The sequence below is a fragment of the Lynx canadensis genome, chromosome B2 (assembly GCF_007474595.2).
Source record: "Lynx canadensis isolate LIC74 chromosome B2, mLynCan4.pri.v2, whole genome shotgun sequence".
NCBI lineage: Eukaryota > Metazoa > Chordata > Mammalia > Carnivora > Felidae > Lynx > Lynx canadensis.
In genome coordinates this window covers 58,989,603-59,015,711 of record NC_044307.1, presented here as the reverse complement: position 1 = coordinate 59,015,711, position 26,109 = coordinate 58,989,603, and the positions used below count along the sequence as shown (strand labels likewise).

Genomic DNA, 26,109 nt, shown 5'->3' with positions numbered 1-26,109 from the left:
TTTCTTGTTTCTTGAGATAGGCCTGGATTGCAATGTATTTTCCTCTCAGGACTGCCTTTGCTGCATCCCAAAGCGTTTGGATTGTTGTATCTTCATTTTCATTTGTTTTCATATATTTTTTAAATTTCTTCTCTAAATGCCTGGTTGACCCACTCATTCTTCAGTAGGGTGTTCTTTAACCTTCATGCTTTTGGAGGTTTTCCAGACTTTTTCCTGTGGTTGATTTCAAGCTTCATAGCATTGTGGTATGCTATGCATGGTATGATCTCAATTCTTGTATACTTATGAAGGGCTGTTTTGTGACCCAGTATGTGATGTATCTTGGAGAATGTTCCATGTGCACTTGAGAAGACAGTATATTCTGTTGCTTTGGGATGCAGAGTTCTAAATATATCTGTCAAGTCCATCTGATCCAATGTATCATTCAGGGCCCATGTTTCTTTACTGACCATGTGTCTAGATGATCTATCCGTTTCTGTAAGTGGAGTGTTAAAGTCCTTTGCAATTACCACATTCTTATCAATAAGGTTGCTTATGTTTGTGAGTAATCGTTTTATATATTTGGGGGCTCCCGTATTCGGCGCATAGACATTTATAATTGTTAGCTCTTCCTGATGGATAGACCCTGTGATTATTATATAGTGCCCATCTTCATCTCTTGTTACAGCCTTTAATTTAAAGTCTAGTTTTTCTGATATAAGTATGGCTACTCCAGCTTTCTTTTGACTTCCAGTAGCATGATAAATAGTTCTCCATCCCCTCACTCTCAATCTGAAGGTGTCCTCAGGTCTAAAATGAGTCTCTTGTAGACAGCAAATAGATGGGTCTTTTTTATCCATTCTGATACCCTATGTCTTTTGGTTGGTGCATTTAGTCCAATTACGTTCAGTGTTATTATAGAAAGATATGGGTTTAGAGTCATTGTGATGTATGTAGGTTTCATGCTTGTAGTGATGTCTCTGATACTTTGTCTCACAGGATCCCCCTTAGGATCTCTTCTAGGGCTGGTTTAGTGGTGATGGATTCCTTCAGTTTTTGTTTGTTTGGGAAGACCTTTATCTCTCCTTCTATTCTAAATGACAGATTGCTGGATAAAGGATTCTCGGCTGCATATTTTTTTCTGTTCATCACATTGAAGATTTCCTGCCATTCCTTTCTGGCCTGCCTGCCAAGTTTCAGTAGAGAGATCGGTCACGAGTCTTATTGGTCTCCCTTTATATGTTAGAGCACATTTATCCCTAGCTGCTCTCCGAATTTTCTCATTATCCTTGTATTTTGCCAGTTTCACTATGATGTGTCATACAGAAGATTGATTCAAGTTACGTCTGAAGGGAGTTCTCTGTGCCTCTTGGATTTCAATGTCTTGTTCCTTCCCCAGATCAGGGAAGTTCTCAGCTATTATTTCTTCAAGTACACCTTCAGCACCTTTCCCTCTCTCTTCCTCCTCTGGAATACCAATTTGTGTAGATTATTTCTCTTTAGTGCATCACTTAGTTCTCTAATTTTCCCCTCATACTCCTGAATTTTTTTCTCTTTTTCTCAGCTTCCTCTTTTTCCATAATTTTATCTTCTAATTCCCTTATTCTCTCCTCTCCCTCTTCAATCCAAGCCATGGTTGTTTCCATTTTATTTTGCAGCTCATTTATAGCATTTTTTAGCTCCTCCTGGCTGTTCCTTAGTCCCTTGATCTCTGTAGCAATAGATTCTTTGCTGTCCTCTATACTGTTTTCAAGCCCAGCGATTAATTTTATGACAATTATTCTAAATTCACTTTCTGTTATATTGTTTAAATCATGTTTGATCAGTTCGTTAGCTGTCGTTATGTCCTAGAGATTCTTTTGAGGGGAATTCTTCTGTTTCATCATTTTGGATAGAATTGCAGGGCATTTCCCCTGTGCTGTCTTGTGTATTTTGAGTTGGTGGGCAGGGCCACAGTCAGACCTGGTGTCTGCCCCTAGCCCACCGTTGGGGCCACAGTCAGACTGTTGTGTGCCTTCTCTTCTCCTAAGAGCGGGATTCACTTTGGACCGCATGGCCTGTCTGGGCTATTTGCACACTGCCAGGCTTGTGGTCGTGGGGATCTGGCGTATTAGCTGGGGTGGATGGGCAAGATGCATGGGGGCAGGACAGGGCAGTCTCAGCTCACTTTTCCTTCGGTGATCCGCTTCGGGAAGGGCCCTGTGGCACCGGGAGGGAGTCAGACCCACCACCGCCAGAGGGATGGATCCACAGAAGCACAGCGTTGGGTGTTTGTGCGGTACAAGCAATTTCCCTGACAGGATCTGGTTCCCTTTGGGATTTTGGCTGGGGGATGGTTGAGGCAGATGGTGCTGGCGAGCGCCTTTGTTCCCCGCCAAGCTGCACTCTGTTGTCCGGGGCTCAACAACTCTCACTCCCGTTGTCCTCCAGCCCTCCTGCTCTCCGAGCAGAGCTGTGAACTTATAACCTTCCAGATGTTAAGTCCCACTTGCTGTCAGAATACTCTATCTGGCCCCTCCGCTTTTGCAAGCCAGACTCGGGGCCTCTGCTTGGCCTGCGGGCTGCCCCTCCGCCCTGGGTCCCTCTTGCCAGTCCCTATAGTGAGCACCGCCTCTCTGCCCTTCCTACCCTCTTCTTTGGGTTGGTTGCGCTTGGCTCCATAGAATCCGTTCTGCTAATTCTTCTGGTGGTTTTCTGGGTTATTTAGGCAGGTGAAGGTGGAATCTAAGTGATGAGCAGGACACGGTGGGCCCAGCGTTCTTCTACGCCCCCATCTTCGCCCTCCCGTCTATAAGCCTATTTTTTTAAAGAAAAGCATGTATAGATATCACTATGGTGTATATTAAATTTGACTTTGATCTTCCTGGCAGCCTCTCTCCTGCTCTTCCACCTGCAAGCAGATGGGGATATTATTCTTCCAGCCCAACATGGTGTCTGCTCCCTGCGCTGGCTCTCAGGCTCACTCTTCCTCTCTCACTGGCCCCCTCTCTGGGGCTCGCCGCGCCTCCTTGCTCGCCCTCTCAGGCTGGCCGCTGTGCGCTGGGGGCTGCTCAGCAGGGCTGGGGTGCCGAGGCGGGTCCCAGGCATATCGAGGCAGAGCCGGGCGCCCCACACTCGCCTCAAACTCGCTGGCGGCTCCGGGTGGCAGCGGCCAGGCAGGCAGGCCGGGCTGCAGGGGCTGCAGAAGCAGCCACCGCCCGCGGTGTGGACCTGAGGCTGGGCCTGGCCAGGGGCGGGACGCGTGCAGGCCGAGAGCTGGGGACTGCGGAGCCCCGGAGGGGTGGGCGCCGGTGGGAGGAGTGGGCTCCTGCCGCCGCCTGGTCTTGGTTTTTAAAGTAATCACAATGTGTAGCAATTCTTTACAAATATTGATCTTTAGAGTCTGTCTCTTTTTTCAAGAGTTTTAAACATTATGTTTGCACTTCAATTTTTCCTGAAAGACCCTGTATTTATGGGTTAAAGCCACTTGAAATATTTTGAGCATGTGAATAAAAGTCCTATGAAATGTGATTTGGGGGGTTTACCTCACATAAAATATACTAGGATTGTAAACATTTCTCTGTATTCCTTTACAATACACTGGAGGTTAGGACTTAAATGGTATTGTGGCAGGTTGTTAATCCTTGATTTATAAAATGATTAAGAATACAGCTATTGTTTTGCCCTGAACCAAAAACGTAGAATAAATTTGAACATAAATGGCTCTCAAAATACTTTTCAATTAAAAATAATTAAGGGAGAAAAACATCTGTGTATGTATACACACGTATATAACCCCTGTGTGTGTGTGTGTGTGTGTGTGTGTGTGTGTACATTATCTAATTTCTAGCACCAAACCGTGCACCAGTGTTCCTTCAGTGTTTCAAACACACCGAAGGTTGTTTTGTTGTTTTGTTTTGTTTTTGGTTGTTTTAGTATTCTTTCTGCTTGATATACTACATCTTTTTCTATCTCTCATCCCTTCTCCCAAAGCCTTTAAGACTTAAATATCACCTTAATATGGTCTATAATAAACTTCTCTTATTTCCAGTCCAGTATCCCATATTCTTTTCTTACTAGAATTACCACACTTTGTAATTTTGATGTTTTTTAAATCTATTTCTTTAATTTATGTCCCTGTCCTTTACTAGACTTATGGTAAAGTGCTTTATTTCATTAAAAAACTACACTACACCAAGCATCTTGCATGCTTCAAGAACCTGATGAAGGCTGTAAATAAATAAATTAATGACTATACATTCAATTAATGTTATAATGAATAAATGTGCACATACCTAGGCATTAAACAAATTCTGGTTTGAAATGTATTTTTTTGATAACTACTAAATATTCTTGTCCTGATTACCACATTCTTGCTTATGGTTTAAGCGCTATTGGACCTTTAACTTATTATTATTATTTTTAGTCAGTATGTCTGTCCTCTAGCACCAACTTTTAAGGATAGACACATACTGCTATTCATTTCATTTAAATTATGTACTTGATACAAGTTTTTTTTCTTTCTTTCTTTTTGTTTGAGTTTATTTATTTATTGGGGGGGAGGCTCTGAAAGAGAGGGAGGGAGAGAGAATACCAAGCAGGCTCCACACTATCAGTGCAGAGACTGACACAGGGCTCGAACTCACAAACTTTGAGATCATGACCTAAGCCAACATCAAGAGTCAGACGTTCAACTAGGCACCCCATGAATTGTGCTATATGCTTTTTTTTTAAGTTTATTTATTTATTTTGAGAGAGAAAGAGAGAACATCAGCAGGGGAGGGGCAGAAAGAGAGGGAGAGAGAGTATCCCAGATGTGACTTGATCCTACAAACTGTGAGATCGTGACCTGAGTGGAGATCACGATCAAGAGTCCAGATGCATAACCAACTGATCCCCAGCAAGATATATATTTTTTAAAGAAACAGATCTCTTGAAAAGGATAATTTCCTTGTCTAGCCTTCCTTAATTATTGAAATCAAGGTGAAATTGCTTTCTTCAGAATCTGGGTTTCTATTTTTTCTGAGAATTTCACATTCTTTTGGATACATTACATCTTCTGTGTGGGCTTCACACTTTCTTATTTTAATGTATCCTTAGTGAATTGATTATTTCTTCTCTGTTCTCATTCAATTTCAGATTTTGTCTTCTCAATGACCATATATTGATCTGGCTCAAACTCTAGCCAGGCCATTTTTTTCTGAATACATCTGTATACAGACTTAATTTTTTTAGAGCAGTTTTAGGAGTACAGAAAAATGGTGCAGAAAATACAACATTCCCATATAACTTCCTGCCCCCTTCATACACACAGTGTCTCCTATTAGGCAAATTTTAATGGTAGCTCCTATTTTTAACATCTTATATTACTTTTATTGTTTATTAAAACTGATAAACTGATATTAACATGTTATTGCTAGCTATAGTTCATGGTTTGCATTAGGCTACATTTTTTTTGTGTTGTACAGTTTTATAGGTTTTGACAAACGCATTCAACATTATACTTGCATACATACAGAATGGTTTCACTGCCCTAAAAATCTCTGTGCTCCACCTATTCATCTTCCCCTCCCCTAATTCTCTGGCAACACTGATATTTTTACTGTATTTATGAGTTCTCCCTTCCCAGAATGTCATATGGATAGAATCATAGTATGTAGTTTTTTGAGACTTATTTCTTTCACTTAGCAGTATGCATTTAAATTTCCTCTATACCTTTTTATATCTTGATAGCTCATTTCTTTTTCTAGCTGAATGCTACTCCATTGTATAGGTAATACTATTAGTGTTTTGTTTCTTTTTTATCTGTTTACCTACTGAAGGACAACTTGGTTGATAACAATTTGGGGAAATTATTAATAGGCTACTATAAATGTCCATATGCAGGTTTTATGTGTATACATGGATTTTCAACTTATTTAGATAAATGTCTAGATCTAGGAGTATGCTGAATTTTATGGTAAGCCTAGGTATGTTTACCTATGTAAGAAACTGTGAGGCTGTCTTCCAAAGTGGTTGAGCCATTTTGCATTCTCACCAGCAATCAGTGAGAGTTCCTGTTGTCTCCAGTCCCTAGTATCATTAGGTATTATCAGGGTTTTGGATTTTAGTCATTCCAGTAGGTATGCAGTGATATCTCATTGTTGTCTTACTTGGAATTCCCAGGAATATATGGTGCTAAGCATCACTACATATGTATATTTCTCATTTATATTTTCTTTGATAAAGTATATATTTAAATATTTTCTCTATTTTGAAATTGTTGAGTTTTAAGAGTTCTCTGTATATTCTAGAAACAAGTCCTTTTTCAGATATATATTCTACAATTATTTTCTCTTAGTAAGTGCTTTATCTTTTGATACTTTTAACCATGTCTTTTTCAGAGCAGAGTTTTTAGTTTTAATGAAGTTGTAGGAGCTGAGGGCCCACCAAGATGGGCCACAGAGGCATGAAGGTTATTCTGAGTTGAAGGCAAGTGAGAGCCTGTGGACCCAAGAGAAACTTTTGCCCCTCCCTCAACTACAAAGAAGAATTTCAATGGGGTATCTTTCCCAGAAAAAGGATTGTTAGCAGAGATAAATTTTATCTGAGTGACTCATCTGTTTGGGAGGACAGGCATCTAATTACCACACATCTTCCTATCACCCTGTGAAGTGCATTCCTTTCCTCTAAAGTCCCAGACACCTACATCCTTTTCCTTAGTTCAGAATGACATATAAACCTCATTTTGCCTGTCTTTGGATTTCTATGTCTGTGTGGATTCCCCATACACACACTATTAAATTTTATTTTCTCCGGTTAATATGTCTTATATGAATTTGATCCTTAGTCTAGCTAGAAGAACCCTTAAAGTGGAGAGGAATTATTGCCTATTGACAAAGTCCAACTTGTCATTTTTTTTTCTTTTATAAATTGTGCTTGTGGTGTTGCATCTAAATTCCCAAACCCAAGATTATGATTTTCTCCTATGTTATCTCTTAGAAGTTGTACAAATTTGCATTTTATATTTAAGTCTATGATCCATTTTGAATTCTGTGTTTTAGCCCTGTGTTCTTGAGCAATTTGGGGACTCAACAAGAATAGTGCTTATTTTTCAGTCTTGTTGAAATAGCATGTATATGGACCCAAATACAGTGTTTTGAACATAGGAGGAATTCACAAACATTAATTTCCTCTGTTTCATATTCCTATTTCTAATTTTACTCCTCAGCATTTCCAAAAGCTCTATTTTCCTTAGAACTGTTCAACCAGATTTAGGGATCTATAGAACCCTCTATTAAGATTTACACTATCCCTTGTCAGCAGACCATAGTTTATCTTCAGACATTATTTGCCTAGATTATTGTTATATATGCTGGAATTAAAGTTCAATCTTACTTGCTAATGCTAGTATATTAACATATCAAAATGTCAAAATTTATCAAGATTTATTTTGGCAGATATTGAAAATGAGTATTTTTTTAAAGATACCAAAGAAAGAATGTCTATGACTTTATATATCTTGAGATATTTATCAAAAAGCAAATTCAAAATAATGCAAGGAACTATGAAGAAGAGGTTAAAAGAACATATATAATGACATTACAAAAAAACAGAACTGTATGTTATTTAAAGATACATACGTAGGGGTGCCTGAGTGGCTCAGTCAGTTAAGTGTCTGACTCTTAATATTGGCTCAGGATATGATCTCATGGTACGTGAGACCTAGCTCTGCATCACACTGCACTGTCAGTGCAGAGTCTGCTGGGATTCTCTCTCTACCTCTCTCTCTGTCCCCCGCCTCCTCACATGTGCACGTTCTTTTTCTCTGTCTCTCAAAATAAATAAATAAACTTAAAAAAAAGATACATACATAGATAACATTGTGAAGAAGTATTTGGAAATGATAAATCTCATTTAGAGGCAGTGGTTCTTTTTGAAGGAACAATGGAAAAAATATGATTGGACAAGGATTCATAAAGAGCTTCAAATAACTTGGGAATACCTTATTTCTTAATAATAGTGGGATATAACTGGCTTATAAAATTATTAAAGTAAAAAAAAAGACTCATTTAATCAATATTATACCTTGTAGCACTTGAACTATAGAACAAAATAATTAAATAAAACTTAAGATTGTGGACTTATTTTAGATATTGAAATGTCAATAGAGGCACCAGATGTAAATAATCTCCATTATGGATCTATTGTGGATCCATAGATTTTTTTTTTCTTTTGGTCTATACATGGCATTGATTTTAAAGTCCTACTTTCATTCCTTCAGATAAACTAACCCCATTTTGTATTTCAATCAGTGATCTTTAAAAAACTGAAGAATTTAAGCTAGTTGCTGAAATTTTTGCTATATTCATTAAACTATTAAAATAGGTTTTTTTAGTGTTTATTTTTGAGAGAGAGCGACAGAGAGTGAGTAGGGGAGGGGCAGAGAAAAAGAGAGACACAGAATCCAAAGCAGGCTCCAGGCTCTGAGCTGTTAGCATAGACCCAACATGCGGCTCAACCTCACAGACCATGAGATCATGATCTGAGCTGAAGTCGGACACTTAACCGACTGAGCCACCCAGGTGTCCCAAATATTAAAATAGTTTTAATGAGTTTTCCTTGACCTAATGATCCAACACATGCAAAAAAAAATGCAACATGTTACTATGAATTAAAATTAATGAAAAATATCAAGTGTTTGTAAATATTATTTTTACCAGAATTATATGATTCTTAGATATATATTAGAGAAAAAGAGTTTCAACTGTAAGTATGAGAAAATATGATTCAAAGTGGTTTCACTGATAAAATCACAAGCTCATTTATCTAAAAGTCCAGAGATAAGGTGATCCACATGAGTAGGAAATCACCCTATTTCTCTGAGATTAACTTGTCTGAGCCATATTATGCACGCTGAATGTATTGTTGGGGAGTAAAAATTTACTCTGCCCTTCAAGGTCCTAGCTGGACTAAGAATCAAATTGCCATGAGGCAGATTAACTGGAGAAAATCAAGTTTAGTTTTCTACATATGGAGAATCAACACAGACATGGAATTTCCAAAGACAGTTGTGCATCCAGACACTTATATGAGCTAAGGAGAGGAATAGGATCTGGAGACACACAGGGGAGAAAGACTATTAGCAGGAAGGCCAAAGAGATGTTTGGAAAACAAAGATTGCCCTATTATGCAGCTAAGTTTCTTAGGTAAAGAGGAAATTCTGTTAATAGCTTTTTACCTGGTACTGGCAGTCAGTTGAGAAGGAGGTAAAGAGCTTTTCTTGAATCTACTGGGTTTTGATTGCATCTTAACCAAGGTCACCCATCTTGGGACAACGTGTCCTTGGCTCCTACAGTGTCAATAAAAGTATTCCTTCATGGTGGCAAAGTGACAGGTATTAGCCATCCTAGTTTCACATATATACCTCATGGCATCAAATGAAAGAGAGAGAGCATAATTTCTGGAGGCTCCCTCATTAGAAGGAGAAAACATATTTCTCACAAGACCTTAGCAAACATCATGCCTCTTATGCATTGTGTCAAATAACCCATGCTAAATCAATGTTAATTAGTTTATACCTGAGTTCCTAAACAAGTTACTTCAGAAGTTGACTAAACTTGGCTGCACATTAGAACCACTTAAAAAATGCGAAGACCTGCATTGCACCCAGAGAGATTTTGATTTATTCAGCTTTTGATGCAATCTGAACTTTAGGATTTTCAAAAACTAGTGTGTAATTCTAACGTGTAGTCAAAGTTGAAATTCACTGTCTTAAAGCAATCATATTCACCCTTGACATGAGGTTTGGGCATAGAATCAACTTCCCATGTATCATGCGAAATACGAAGGAAGGAGTAGATACCTGAATAGAATCAATTACATGAAGAAATAGGCAAGAGAGAATGGGTGTCATACATAACTGATAATCTCCACACTACTTTCCCAGCTCTATATTACAGTATCTATAATATGAAATTAAAAATAAAAAGCCTTTGGCATAGGAAAATCAGTTATATATTTATAGAGTTTAGGAGGAAACAGATGAACATAAATTATGTTAAATCTGACTCAATGGCACAAAAACAGACACACAGACCAATGGAATAGAATAGAAACCCCAGAACTAGACCCACAAACGTATGGCCAACTCATCTTTGACAAAGCAGGAAAGAACATCCAATGGAAAAAAGACAGCCTCTTTAACAAATGGTGCTGGGAGAACTGGACAGCAACATGCAGAAGGTTGAAACTAGACCACTTTCTCATACCATTCACAAAAATAAACTCAAAATGGATAAAGGACCTAAATGTGAGACAGGAAACCATCAGAACCTTAGAGGAGAAAGCAGGAAAAGACCTCTCTGACCTCAGCCGTAGCAATCTCTTACTCGACACATCCCCAAAGGCAAGGGAATTAAAAGCAAAAGTGAATTACTGGGACCTTATGAAGATAAAAAGCTTCTGCACAGCAAAGGAAACAACCAACAAAACTAAAAGGCAACCAACGGAATGGGAAAAGATATTTGCAAATGACATACCGGACAAAGGGCTAGTATCTAAAATCTATAAAGAACTCACCAAACTCCACACCCGAAAAACAAATAACCCAGTGAAGAAATGGGCAGAAAACATGAATAGACACTTCTCTAAAGAAGACATCCGGATGGCCAACAGGCACATGAAAAGATGTTCAGCGTCGCTCCTTATCAGGGAAATACAAATCAAAACCACACTCAGGTATCACCTCACGCCAGTCAGAGTGGCCAAAATGAACAAATCAGGAGACTATAGATGCTGGAGAGGATGTGGAGAAATGGGAACCCTCTTGCACTGTTGGTGGGAATACAAATTGGTGCAGCTGCTCTGGAAAGCAGTGTGGAGGTTCCTCAGAAAATTAAAAATAGACCTACCCTATGACCCAGCAATAGCACTGCTAGGAATTTACCCAAGGGATAGAGGAGTACTGATGCATAGGGGCACTTGTACCCCAATGTTCATAGCAGCACTCTCAACAATAGCCAAATTATGGAAAGAGCCTAAATGTCCATCAACTGATGAATGGATAAAGAAATTGTGGTTTATATACACAATGGAATACTATGTGGCAATGAGAAAAAATGAAATATGGCCTTTTGTAGCAACGTGGATGGAACTGGAGAGTGTAATGCTAAGTGAAATAAGCCATACAGAGAAAGACAGATACCATATGGTTTCACTCTTATGTGGATCCTGAGAAACTTAACAGGAACCCATGGGGGAGGGGAAGGAAAAAAAAAAAAAAGAGGTTAGAGTGGGAGAGAGCCAAAGCATAAGAGACTGTTAAAAACTGAGAACAAACTGAGGGTTGATGGGGGGGTGGGAGGGAGGGGAGGGTGGGTGATGGGTATTGAGGAGGGCACCTTTTGGGATGAGCACTGGGTGTTGTATGGAAACCAACTTGTCAATAAATTTCATATATTAAAAAAAAATAAATAAATCTGACTCAAAAATGAATAGATTTATGTATAAAAATAAGAAAACTAAGAAAAACAAGCAAACATTAAAAAATTCTAACATATATGTATTCCTTATTAATAAAAACTTTATAGGCATAATAAAAATGAAAAAAATAAGCTAAATTTGTCATAAATGTTAGAGGATGTATTTAAATTAAAATGAATATAATTCTTGGTTTTGAACAGTTATCATCCTTAAAAACATTAACATATTGTCTGGTTTTAATGGTAGATGTTGCAACCTACTTTCAATGGAGACATTGAAGGATTTTATTAAACTGAAAATATGTGGGAAAGGGATAAACATTTTATTCCATTCATTGATAAAAATAGTACATTAATTAGTTGCTGAATAAATTACTAAGGACATGGGGTGCAGACAGATAAGATTTGATGGAGAGAGAACAGGAAAACAGAATAGGATGGGACCTTAATCTGATGGTCAATTGGACAACAACATAAATGCCTTGGGCAACTGGAGAATGGATCTGAGAGAGTCAACTGGTAGAGCTTCATATCTTAGAATTTTACATACCTCACAATTGCATCATCTAGTAGCACTGGAATTAATATATTAACAAATATTCTGAAGTATAACACTAGATGTAATATAGACATAAATAAAGTGGTGTTTATATATTCAAAACTTTTGAATTTCAAACATTTTCTTTAGAAAATCTCAAAGAAAAAATTAAACTCAACAATATACTACTCAAATTAGAATATATTTTCATATTTGGAGCAAAACGAATACATGCATATTGATTGATAACTTATACATGTCTGCACTCAAAACAAAACACTGAAAGATCATTTATTTTTATTTACTCACAATCAAGCCCTGGAAAGCAATATATTCTTTCAGCAACTTGATATGTTCAATTTTCCAGATTTCAATCCCACATGTGTCAAATTTGGACTATTATTTTCACTGTACAACTTTTCTACTATGATTAGTCAACTTGACTTGGCATTTACTCACTGCTGAAGGCATCCCAAAAGGAAATGAAATCATTAGTGTCACTACAAAATATTTAGAGAAGACAATCTCTGCATCACTAAATAAGTCAGATATTTTACTGTTGAGCATATGTGAAGAAATAATAAACTTTCTTTCAATAAATGCTTCAAATTCTTCATATGACAAAAATGTATGTTTGTGGTACCTCTAATGACATGGTAGTCTGAAAACTCTTACTAAGACGTCAAATTCATCATAACTATCTAAGTTGACACTTCCTACATCCTTTCTAAGTGAACAATGCCAAATTAAGAAGGAAGATAGCATCAGCCCTGGTGACAAGAGAGTAGCATCGTGCACTTGCCAGAAATATTAGGGATGTTAGCAACATATAGTGTGATAGGATCAGAGTAAAAAAAAGAAACAACAAATAAATAAAATTGCAGAGCTGTGTTCTAACAATCTTTCCAGCATAACGGTGAGGAATCTGGAGAAGGGCTAGTCTTATCTTCTATTTTAGAAATGTGAGGGCTAGAGGCAAGCATCTCTTCTACCATTATAGGCCAACTGAATTCAGAAGTTGCTCTTCTGGGGGGCTTCAGGATTTGTAGAAAGCCTATTGCAGCAGAAACCAGCGGGGCAAAGAGGCTTCTCTCTGGTACAGCAGCACTCTTCTACCCAAGGAGAAAGGAAGTACCAGCAAGCAAAGTGGACACATCCACATCAACACTTTGGCAACGATGCCAAGCTAAGCAGAAAGTTAATTTATGGATGATGACTTCTGGTGCTGTCACCCAATAACAGAGATGTCCTGCAAAGAAAAAGTGAAATGTGTCTTAATCAGATTTCCAAAGAATGATGTTAAAAGGATTGAGCAGCCACCAGGTTGACAATGAGGGGATCCAAAGGGAATGCATTCACCTTTATGGGCAAATACTACACACAGATCTCTATATGTAAAAGGTAAAATAGAACACATAAAAGAAAAAGCATGGGTTAGCAGCCCATGCAATAGAATGAAAGTAGGCTTCATAATTTAGGTAAAAAGCAAGCCACTGAAAATAGAAGTTGTTTTATTCTAAGAATATCACATGATCTAAGTGAAAAAGTTATTGGTACAGAATTATATTAAGGAAAAAAATTTTCATCTCCTACTCAACACATTGTTCAATATGTTATATTTAATAATAATAGTCTTAAAGAGTTGATTTCAGGTTCATATAAAGAGTTCATGTATTTCAGGTACTTCTCAATATTTTATGAGTAGTGGCTAATATAGTCCCTACCTGAGAATTATATTTTATTGTTCCAGTTTTTAGAGAATGGATTCTCTGAGGTATAACCTATCCAAGTTTACACAGCTGCTATATAGCGTTTGACTCCAGAACACATGACCCTCTGATAACATGTTTTTACTCCGTATGCTTTACTGTCTCTTATAAGCTTCTAAAATTTTTCTATAATTCCAGAAGCATATACATTCAAACATTATGTCACATATAATAGTAATTAAAATTTTACATTAGAATTTATGAAGTGGTATTTATTTAATGACAATTTAAAAGGATATCTTTATAACTCATTACTTGCAAAAGTATATCATTTTATTTAATTATTCCAGATAATATAACCAGTACCCTCTTAATGTCATTTATATTATTCTGATTTTTTGCTATTATAAACAATGAAACAAAAAAGAACATAAAACATATTTTTGTGCCCATGCATGTGTATATTTCTAGAAGTAGAGTGAAAGCATTTGGCACTCACTCATAGTGAATGCATCACAGGTTGCATCCTGTCGAATGCACTCACTCATAGTGAATGCATCACAGGTTGCATACTGTGAATCCTCAGGAATCAAACTCTGAGATGGAAATTTATGTTGGAAGTTTATTGTGGAGTACCCTTGATGTATGTGCAACGTTTTTATACATCATTTACATCATGATAAAGTTTTTTTTTTGAAATAGAATACTTGGGGGCATAATAAAGATGCATAATTGGGCAGAAGCAGAGGATGAATTGCAATGGAAAGACATCAGAGGCTCCCAAATTCCACCAGGAACTCCAGAACAGGGATGGCCCAATAGAGTTGTCCCATATGGAGGCATGGGGGTTTAGTCTTTTGCTCTAACCATAGGGGTCTGTGTAATAATTCATCTACTGGGGTTTGCCATCACTAATACCACTAATAACTCTAATACTACAGAGCCTGTTGAGTTTCCTAGTGCAAAAGACAAATCTACTTGCATTTTGGCCTGAACCATTTACCAAGTCTTCTCCTGGTCTGGGACTCATGTAAAGTGTCCAGCCATCTATATCCTTACGTGAGTAGGTTGGAACAATGTTTCTGCCATTAGAACCAAAGAGGCCTTCCAAGTGTTGTGCTTCCCTTTTGGTGGTGTGTAGTATAAGATGCACTAATTTGTATTTAGTGTGTGAGGTAGAAGATGAAATAATCTGTCTTTATATTTGAAGAGATATCTCAGGATGTTCTATAACATTGGATCTCTAACAACTTCATTTTTGTGATGGGAGCTTGAGTCCTCATAAATTTTATCAGTCACTGCCTGGACCATGTGTATCTTCACAAAGTTTTCATCGTATTTACCATTTATTGCTCTTCCAGTTTGATTAACATAATAATGAATAATGTCATAAATATTGTGGATCAGTGTGACAGTCTGAAGAATGTCTGGACAGTCCAGTTACCTTCAGATTATAATACAGTGGGAGAGATAATGTAGCCTTAAGACATTAGATGTATACTGTTTTCTGTTCCAAATGATATACGCTGCCTGATAGGAAGAGAAAAGAAAAGACTTCTTCATTCTTGGCCACATACTGTGTATCTGAGACAGTGTTACTCTGCTTGGTCAAATGTGCCATCCAGGACAATGGAAGCAAATAAACTACTACTTGGTTGAGCTTGACTTGTCTGTTGTCATCTTCAAAGTGATATGTATTTTTTGTAGGGGCCAATCTGGTGAATGGAGTGGAGAAATAATAGTGGATCTGCTTTTTGCCTCAATGGTGGCACCGTTTATGCTTTTCCCATAGGGTGATATCTTGTTTTTTAAATCATGTTACTGGCTGGAGGGTGGGAGTTTAGTGGGGAGACAGGTTTAATGGCTTCCAATTAGCATTCATTATGATTATAATTTCCAGACAAAGAAATGGTGTGAAAGTTCTACCAACTTAAAAGTCCATTCCAGGTATATATATTCAGGGTCTGGAAAACAGACCTGTGAAACTAGCTGTGAGCTACACCTGGGCCAGGTGCATTTATTACCTTGCTTCCATATTCCTCCATTCTAAAACTAGGGCAATGAAGCTTCTGAAACCTAGATTTCAATGTCACGTTGAACTCAAGTCCAGTATCCTTGAAATGTTTGTCATTCTTTCTCCTAAATGTAGTTACAAAAGTAAATGGCCATAGATCCTGCTGGTGGAATCATTACTATATCTTGTAGTGATATGGTGTGTTTTCTCCAGGGCACCTGGCCTCTCTTTCAATCAAGTGGGTTTGAGGTCTGAAAACTGGGCAAAGGATCATCATTTTTAACTGGAGAGGCTACCCTCAGCCTCCTAATTATCCAGTCTTGATTTATTTTGATTACATAAATTGGAGAATATCCTTATCTACTCATCTATCCTGCCTCTACAGACAATGTGTTTTATTAAATGTCTCCATGGTTCTCTGTGGATCAGGGCCCCCTTACTACCCCACTAGCCTTGGTGATCATTATGATTGTGCCCTACTTGTTCTGAAGATTATGTGTCACCACCTGGTTCTTTTAAATTCTCCAATCCTATCATCTCTATTTCTTACAGGAGTTAATTTTGGTAATAGTATCTCCTATAATCAGTTCTATCATTCAAGGGATGACTGACACTAAGATTCTCAGTGAAGCTGATGCTCCTCTGAAAAGCATATGTGTTAACCACTTTAATAAAAAGAGTGGTCTCCACATCCTCCAGTAGAACGAGATCTGTTTTGTGCCCATAAAATACTTAGTTTAGCATGCTTATTTTTCTGAACTTTTGATTTCTTTTTCCACTGTTTAATAATTCTGGAATCTCTTCCATAGTTAATATGGACCACCAAGTTGTGAAAGTTTCTTAGGATTGACTAGCCAAGTGCCAAGAAGGAGCCAGTCAAGAAATAGGATCATACATATAAATACCTTCCACATAGCTCCTATGAGACAGATGACCCTTGAATGAGATTTCTCTGCTTCTTCCCTTGTCCCTTTTCCTCTTTTCTCATCTCTGTTTTCCTTATTTATTTCTATAATCTAATACTTCCTTTAAAAAGAAATAAAAGGCAGTTTGGAATATTATCTAGATCATTTTAAAGGGGATAATTTTAAATTTTAATGAAAAAATAAGCCCATAGTAGTTTTTATGTCTCTAAATAATTATTAGCTTTCCTCTTAAGTATTTTTATTTCACATATTTTTGACATTAGTTAACCAAAATTGTGCTATAGTTCATAAACAATTGTATGTATTATACGCATACAGCCTAGAACTAAGAAGGTACAATTAGTAATTAGTATAAATTCCTGATACATATATATGTCAAACACACACACACAGTTTCTAACAGTTATAGCATTTATTATACTGCTAGTCCCAACAACAAACCAAAGATTTATTTCATTTCCTATTTGCTTATAATACATTTTCAGAATGTATGAAAGTATTTAGGCTTTTGCTTGCTCAGTTGATTTTCTTTTGCAACTTAAAGTCTGATGTTTATTAAATTTGGACTTTAAAATGTTTCTCCCTGTAAAACTTCTGACATACTGCACATTTATGAATTATTTTTCAAAATGTTCATAAATTTAAGTTCCATATCTCAGTACTTTCATTCCTTTAAATAACACTCTGCCTCTTATTTTGTATTCTAAATGTCTGTCTCCTACTCAAATTGTACTTAAAGAAAAAATATGTAGAGATTTTATATATTCTCAAACTGTATTTAAAATGCTATATATATATATATGTATATGTATATGTATGTATTTTTAAATGCAGTTTGAACACTGTGTTTGAACACATTGTATATACTTTATAATCTACATTCTCATTCACATGCATGCATATACTTACATAAACACTTAAAGAATAAAAACTCTAAATTTATCTGAATATTTAGAAAATTAGGGGCGCCTGGGTGGCGCAGTCGGTTGAGCGTCCGACTTCAGCCAGGTCACGATCTCGCGGTCCGGGAGTTCGAGCCCCGCGTCAGGCTCTGGGCTGATGGCTCAGAGCCTGGAGCCTGTTTCCGATTCTGTGTCTCCCTCTCTCTCTGCCCCTCCCCCGTTCATGCTCTGTCTCTCTCTGTCCGAAAAATAAATAAACGTTGAAAAAAAATTTTTTAATAAAAAAGAAAATTATATGTAAAAGCAGACTTACTTTGACTTGTCCAAAGGACCCATTTTGAGAAAAACCAAGAGCCAGAAGAAATACTTACGTGCTCAGGAAAACTGACACACCATCAATTTGTTTTCTTTACACACACGCACACACACACAAACATACACACACCCTGTCAAAACACAAAAATGAAATATAGTGTATAAGAATTTAAGGATATTAAATTCATGGGGCGCCTGGGTGGCTCAGTCGGTTGAGTATCCAACTTCAGCTCAGGTCATGATCTCTCCGTGCATGGGTTTGAGCCCTGCATCAGCCTCTGTGCTGACAACTCAGAACCTGGAGCCTGCTTCAGATTCTGTGTCTCCCTCTATCTCTGCCCCTCCCCCACTCATGCTGTCTCACTCATGCGCGCGCGCACTCTCTCTCTCTCAAAAATAAACATTAAAAAAACTTAAAAAGATACTAAATTCATGTATTTTATATATAAACTGAGGTTTTGATTGAAGTTGAGTCATGTAATTATTCATGTTCCTCATATTTATAGCATTAAGCCATATCCCTATATCAATAGGTAAACCCAAAGGATGGTATATTCAACCTTTCTTTGTAAGCGTTTTATTTCACCTTATTTAGATTGTCATTAAAAAAAATCCACTTTCTTTTTTTTAAATTTAACTTTGAAGATTATTTTCTTATGTTTATTGTAGCTTTAAAAACCCTAGTAAAATCTGACCATCTGTCTCAGTGATCAAATATCACATTCTTACAGTTTCCATATTATGATCATTGTGGCAAAAATGTTCATCTGCTTTTACTGTCCAATATTTAGTTGGATCTATGTTCTAGTCCCAGATTTAAATGTGTAAATTTTGGGTTTTCTCCCAAATGCAACATGCATTTCACCGGATTCTTTAGGTTTTAAATGTAAATCTACTAGAGGTTTGACCCAATGCATTTTGTGTTTCTGCTTGGCTGGAACATCAACTTCTTGCTATGAAATGAGGAATCCTTTGAATCTTGAAAAAGCCTAGAATTATTTTTGGAGATGCTGATCAACAACTTGAATTCCACAACTGTGAAAAAGCCTGTTGATCAACTGTCTTTTCACACAGCACAGGAGATTAAATCATGTAGAATATTGGAAATGTACAGATAATTTAAATAGAATTATTCCAAGGAAATATCCAAATAGTTCATTTACATCAAAATGTACATTGCTTAAAATTAAGTATAGAAAATAATTTTTTCAGTATATATACATGATTTATATATTCTGTCTATAAATAGATTAATAGTATGTATCCCAAATTATGAAGAGTGGATCTCTGTCTCTTTCCCTCCCTCCACCTACCCTCTCTTCACCCTTAAAAAAAACATAAAAGAAAGACTTGTTTTCACCAGTCAAGTGCTTGTAGGTAATCTGACTAGTATGATCCTTTCCTACTTATTCTGTGCCATATAAATATTTTATAAAATATAGGTCCAATATAAAACATTTAAGATTGTATCACATAATATAGAGGTGCTATTCTATATTTTTAATAAATTAGCTTTATATTTTTGTTAAAAGTGGTCAATGTTAAAATTATTTGATACTAACTTATTCCTGATAATGCTTGTTAGAATGGCCCTTGAATTTTTATCACAAGCTTTAACTTTTCCAGAGTACCATATTTGAATATCTTACTAAATATAGGACAGCGTCTTAAATCATGCGGTTAATTTAAGTAACTATATATTAAACATCAGTAGCCTCTCATCTTCTGCCATCCTCTGTATTATTTCCTATTTCACCTAAAGGTAATCACCATTACCTTTCTAAAATAATATAAATAAGCTAAAATCAACCAAGAACCCCCCATTACTCCCTCTGCTTCATTAATTTACACTAATCATTGTCCAAATTTTCTCAAACCTACATCAGAAATGTACTTTAAATATGGTATAACTAATTAACGTCTTGGCTTAGATCCTCATAATCTCTTATCAACAATAAAACAATAGCTTCCTAAATGATATTTATGCTACAAGCTCTCCCCATTTATCCATCTTCTACTCTATAGCAATCTGATTGTGTCACTACTATACTTAAAAACAAAAAGAAAGTGTTAAATATCTTCAAGGGTAGAATGTAAAATAACTTAGTTTCACTGTCGTTGCCGTTGTTCAGTCTTGCCTTGCTATAACTTTTTAGGCCGTTCCAATTGTTCATTCCACCCATATACAATCTTCTTATGTTTTACATCTTTTCACTTGCATGACTGATGCTCTTCAGAATGGTTTTTGAACCCGTTTTCTTGTTTTTTATTGTTACTAATAAAATAGTTTATTTGACACAAATTTTACCAGTCTAAGTGAGCTAAATGGTTTTCCACATTTTATTGCAAGAGGATTGCAGTGGCTAAAAGTATAGTAGTGAATATCTTAGAGTTCATTATTAATGTAGTTTTGTTAAGGTATACCTGATGAGATAACTACATATGAACAACAGGTGAATGGATAAAACAATAAAATACAAAGTGAATGACTTAGCTGATAGCCTGTATTTTTTAAATTTCTTCCTTTTTATGTGCCCTCAACGTTTTAAGACATTAACAAAGATAACAATTCTATTTTATTACTTATAGTATTACTATTTCTTTTTCACCTGCAAGTTTCAATTGGGATTTTATTTTGCATCAAAATAATGGCCGCAACAAAGAATAAGTGGATTAATTCATATAAGAAGACTCTTTTAAGTTATGTATACTTTTAGATTTGTATTTATAAGTTTACAGCCAGAAAAGCTGGTATACTTATGTTTGTTTTGTAACAAACATACATAAATATTGCCAAATATTATTTAATCATTGGATATCAATATTTCTGATAAGGTGAGCATATAGAATGGTTAATATTTAGAAATGGGAATCTACTAAGATTATTTAAGCTAATGATATTTTTCATGAATATTCCTTTGTCCTGTTTTATAACAATGACATCTACTTTATTTTCTATTCTTAGCTTCGGTAGTTCAAATCAACATTTAAGAATTGAAATGTTGTTCTTACTTAGAAGGAATTCAGTGTATTTTATGCCAGTGAATTTTTGGTTATCTCACTAAGGAAGACAGCAAATTAGAACATATTAATCTACTTTTAAGTGTACACTAAATTAGTTTTTGAGTATTTATTACTAGAAATCATATCCTCAAAAAGTCATAGAGTACGTGTTTTTGCTTGTTTGGTTTTTTAATCCATAAAAATCCTGCTTCTAGCTGTGAGTTTGGAGAATCCTGCCATTTCATACTGAATCCAGAAATTATTTCATAGTACAAGCTAAAAACCAGACTGAAGCTCTCACATAAAACATGTTTTTCCATTCATCAGACTAGTTTCTCTGATATGTATAAAAGCAGATTCAAATATATAAATGTATAGGTCTGTTAGTTGTAAATAGTGACTTTGTTCTTTAGAACTTTATTTTCTGCAAATATCCATTCATCTTCAGAGGCCTCACCTTGGCATCATCAGTCCTGTTGACATATGGCCAGATGCTTTCCTGAGGATTTGATCCTTGTAAGGACACCACATGAAATTTTGAGCCACCTGTTATGTGAGAAGATAAAACAAACAGTCAGCACATATGTTAAATATTCAAACATTATTGGTTACTCACAGGGAACTCTTTTAGTCAAGTTGAAATTATGTACTCATGAAGGAATACAAGAAAAAGAAAAAGATAAATATTTATGCAACAGCACTTTAGAAGTAAAGCTACTTTAAATAAATTCACTGAAGCTACTGTATTGGGATTTGATTATACTTAATTTTAATATTATTACACAACATCTTGGATATTCTTATAATGGATTTGAAACCTGCAAGAAAGAAAAAAAGAAAAGAGAGAACCTTGAAGGAAGAGGTCTGGGCTTCAGATCTCAAGTTGCCAACCAGGTGATTTTGGATAAGTCACTTTTATCCTTCGCACTTCTGACTGTCTCATCTATAAAGTGAGAATAAAAAAATACATTTTTCTACCTATTTCAAAGCTTTATTGGAGATATCCAATTGAATACTATATTTGGCCATTTTAAAATAAGATGTGGTTGACAAATAAGTGAAAAGTACCACTAGAAATTGAAGCACTTCTCATTGTTGAGATGCATATTTTATTTAAGCATAAATAGGATAACAGATATATATATATATATATATATACATACATATATATATACATATATATAAATATATATGTATTTTTTTTAATTCTGTGACAGCACCTAGAGGCCACCATAGGTGGGTAGGCAATATTGATGTCAGGCATCATGTATGCTTTTTACTCATTATATTATTTAATCTTTATAATAATTCTTGGAGATTACCAATTTCAATAAACTCTCTGATCCTCAATTTCCCAAGTGAAAGAATTCAGATAACTCTGTATGATTCCAACTGAAGACCATATATCCATCAATATTTATAATATTTTCAACATATGTTATGTACATGAGAATATAGAGATTCAGAATCACAATGAGGAGCCAGAAGTTTAATTAATGGAGGCTAAGCATGGAAATGTTTATAAGGTCGTATATGGGATACATTTTTCAAAGGTATGACAGACAAATTTTAGAGCAAGATGAAATCATATGCAGGATTAGAAAATAACTGAGAGTATAGTGTTTTTTGGAAAACATTCATTTTTCTTAATAGTATAATCAAAAATGAAGACAATAGCACTTTAGACACTTTTGTTAAATCAAAGGGTACCATGTAAATCATTGTACTGGAACAATAGGCCTAAGCCAGGACTATCTAGGCAAACCAGGATGTATATTCAAGAAAATAATGTCATTTCCTTTTAGAAGAGAAAGTAAGGGGCACCTGGGTGGCGCAGTCGGTTAAGCGTCCGACTTCAGCCAGGTCACGATCTTGCGGTCCGTGAGTTCGAGCCCCGCTTCGGGCTCTGGGCTGATGGCTCGGAGCCTGGAGCCTGTTTCCGATTCTGTGTCTCCCTCTCTCTCTGCCCTTCCCCCGTTCATGCTCTGTCTCTCTCTATCCCAAAAATAAATAAATGTTGAAAAAAAAAGAGAAGAGAAAGTAAAACATCCACATTTTTTACTCATTCTAAGGAAATAGCATATTCATAGATATATTTTTACATTTCAGAGTTACAGATTATTTCAGTTGTGGTTTGCCTTGTAAACATACCTTACAAATAAATACTCAATTTGCATTGTAGCAGTAACTTTCTGCACACTACCAACTTAAAAAACAGCTGCAAAATCCAGTTTTTTTAGTTAGTATTCAATCTTATTAAACTAGTAAACATATTATTAGTCAATTATGCCTAAAGCTATCTTTCCCCCTATTCATTTTAGTATTTATTTCAATGAGTATTATATCTATTTAGAATTCATTTTCAATTCATTTCAAATGGTACAAGCCAATCATTCAACTATTTCCTCTCACTATATTGGTATATTCTGTATTTATTAACATAGTGCAAATGAGATAACTTATTCTTTCTTTTCTTCCTTCTCCCCTTCCCCTTCCTTGTTTCCTTGTCCTCTTTTTTTCCCCTATTCTATCTCTCTTTTTTAGCAAGATGTTGTTTATCATGAAGCAAGTTAAATATTTCAGGAATATAATATTCTTTTCAAGTTATTTTAAATATTTAATATATCAGTAAAAAATGTTTTTCTGAAAATAATTCTTCTAATATCCTCTATGCCTTGTCTCATGATTTGTCACTTGACAAATAACACATTTACTTTAGATTTAGAGCTCTACCTTGCCCATAGACTGACATGAGTGCTCTTGCTCTCTGAACATGCACACAGTTTTTGATTGACTTCCACTCAACCTGTTGGTGGACAGTCCTCCCATTCATTCCATATTGGCAGGTTTCAGTATTACTCCATTCATTTCCTGTCCATTTCCCTTGTTTGAATAATACATTACATGGACAAACATTTTTTCTGCTCTGTTAGAATCCTCCTCCTCTCAGGAAAAAGAATTAGCCTAGTTTGATGGAAGATGTTTGGTTAACTTGCTATTTGAACTCAAAAGTTTCTGAGAGAATGACAGATGCCAGATGGTTGAGGGTTAGACCTAGCTAGAGTCTGTAAGGTACAGATAAGATCCAAATGCTTCACTTTTTAGTGATTTGCTTTCTCTTCAATTTTCCCACATTATTCAAATATTAGTAGGAAAGATGTTCTTAAAAGCATGCAAAAGTGAAATGAAAAACTTGCTTAGCATAAAGGAACACCTTGTTATAAATACTCTGGTGATTATAAGAGTCACATGTTGCTAAAGACATTGCATAAATATCATCTCAGGCTTATAAACAGTGAAAATTATTTTGCATAAAAGAAATAATTGAGGAAATTTTGTCAATTGGTAATTAAACTCAATAGTTGCCAAAATTGAAATTGGTAGCGCTGTTGTTCTCTGATCTGTGTCAGTGGCCTACCATGTTAGAAAATGCTTCTTAAATCTTATCTTTGCCATTGCAGTCAGTTTTGCCGTATTATACATTGAATTGTCTCAGGAAATTAGGTAAACGATGTTTCTAAACTATGCTTATTAATCTTGTTATAAATAAAAATACTACAAATTAGTTCAATGTAGTAATACATTCAAAATTCAAAGAATACATTTGAAACAGCACTGTTCATACTTGTTAAAATTTTATTTCAGCTGTGAGTGTACACCTGGATGGACTGGACAAAACTGTAGTGAAGAAATAAATGAATGTGACTCTGACCCATGCATGAATGGAGCTCTTTGTCATGAGTCTTCCATTCCTGGGCACTTTGTATGCCTGTGCCCACCCTTTTATACTGGAAAATTTTGCCATCAACACTATAACCCCTGTGATCCACTCAGTGACCCTTGCAGAAACAACTCAACGTGCTTGACTTTGGTTGATGGAAATCATTATTGTGTGTGTAGAGAAGGTAAGAGCCTATATTTGTTTTAATGTTATATTTCACTTTTTTGTCTGTTTGGTTTATTTTGTATTTATGGTATTATGACTCCCTAAAAATGGGTGAGAGAAAACTTACATATATACATTGGAGATGGGGGAGTATTTGACTCCAAATATAGGTATATAAACAGACCACAGAAATAATCTAAAAAGTTAACCTAAGTAGCATGATGTTGGGGGGCCAGGGGGATTGGGTGAGGGAAAGGCAAAACTTCATAGATTTGGGCTCTTTTTTTTTGTTTTTTAAGAAATCTTCTCCTATTGTTAATAGCTTCTTTTTCTTGAATTTTGTCCATGTAGTGTTCCTTACAATAGCAGTTAGTTAGAAATGAGCATAGATAGAATCTAGGGTAATCAAATGCTTCACTGTAACTTCCCTCCTGGAGGGATCTATGAACACCATTTATGTCTGCTGTGGTTGCTAAGCCAGTATCATGTGACTCTTGTGGCTACTTTGTGCACTAAAATAGAGCCTATGAAAGGGATAGAGGACGGGCAGATCACAAAAGACATTATTGGAGCTCCAAATCCAGCTATTCCTGAAGTGAGTAACTTCCGGCTTTCTGGGTCATATCAAGTTATTCAAGGTGCTTGATTGGGATCTCTTCAGATGTAACTGAAAGAAATCTGATTAGTGATCTGATTAGGTGATCTGCATAAATGTTTACTGCTCATGTATTGCTGACTACTCAAGAGCTATTACTATCTTCAGCAGGAATGCTTCTATCATAAAACTAGCACATTTTCATTATAACTGGAATGTGTTTGTCATAAGCACAATATAAAAACCATGTTGTGTATAAAAGCCTACAACTGTTAGTTATTTCCTAATGCCAACTTATGGGTTCATGTCTCTTTCCTTGTTACTGATTCTACTAGAATAGATGTTTATTAAAAATAAGGATAGTGCTTCTTTACTCTTCTGTCCCAAAAGGTCAGCTTAGACTGTACCAATTAATTGGTATCTTAGTCAAAGCTGTTTTTGTTTGTTTTTATGAAAACTCTAGAAATTCCTGATGTATAAGAAAATCTATTGTAAGGATATAGAGGCAAGTCCTTGAATGTACATACATGACAGAAACTTCTGGACCTTAGGAGGGATTGGAACTACAAAGTGGAAAGCCATTAGCAATTGTTTTTGCAAAAATGACATGGGCTGTATAAAACAAATAATAGGGGCATATAAGGTATATGGATAAATGTTTGCAGGAATGAGTCAGGAAAAGCAAGATAGGAAAAAATGTGAGGGGAACACCTAATACCCTGAAACCCTCAGTAATTATAAAGTAAATAATTTAAATGAAGAATTTTCCTTTTAATAAATGTTGAGAGTGAAACTTTATGA

The 26,109-nt window shown here is 35.9% G+C and overlaps 1 protein-coding gene across 1 annotated transcript in view; it reads left to right on the top strand.

The window, feature by feature from the left end:
- The window catches only part of EYS (eyes shut homolog), a 1,650,074-nt gene that overhangs the window by 508,094 nt on the left and 1,115,871 nt on the right, over positions 1-26,109 (top strand). Inside the window, exon 15 of the mRNA XM_030315776.1 lies at positions 24,473-24,732. Coding sequence (XP_030171636.1) covers positions 24,473-24,732 — 260 coding nt within the window. The remainder of the gene's footprint in view (positions 1-24,472; positions 24,733-26,109) is intronic.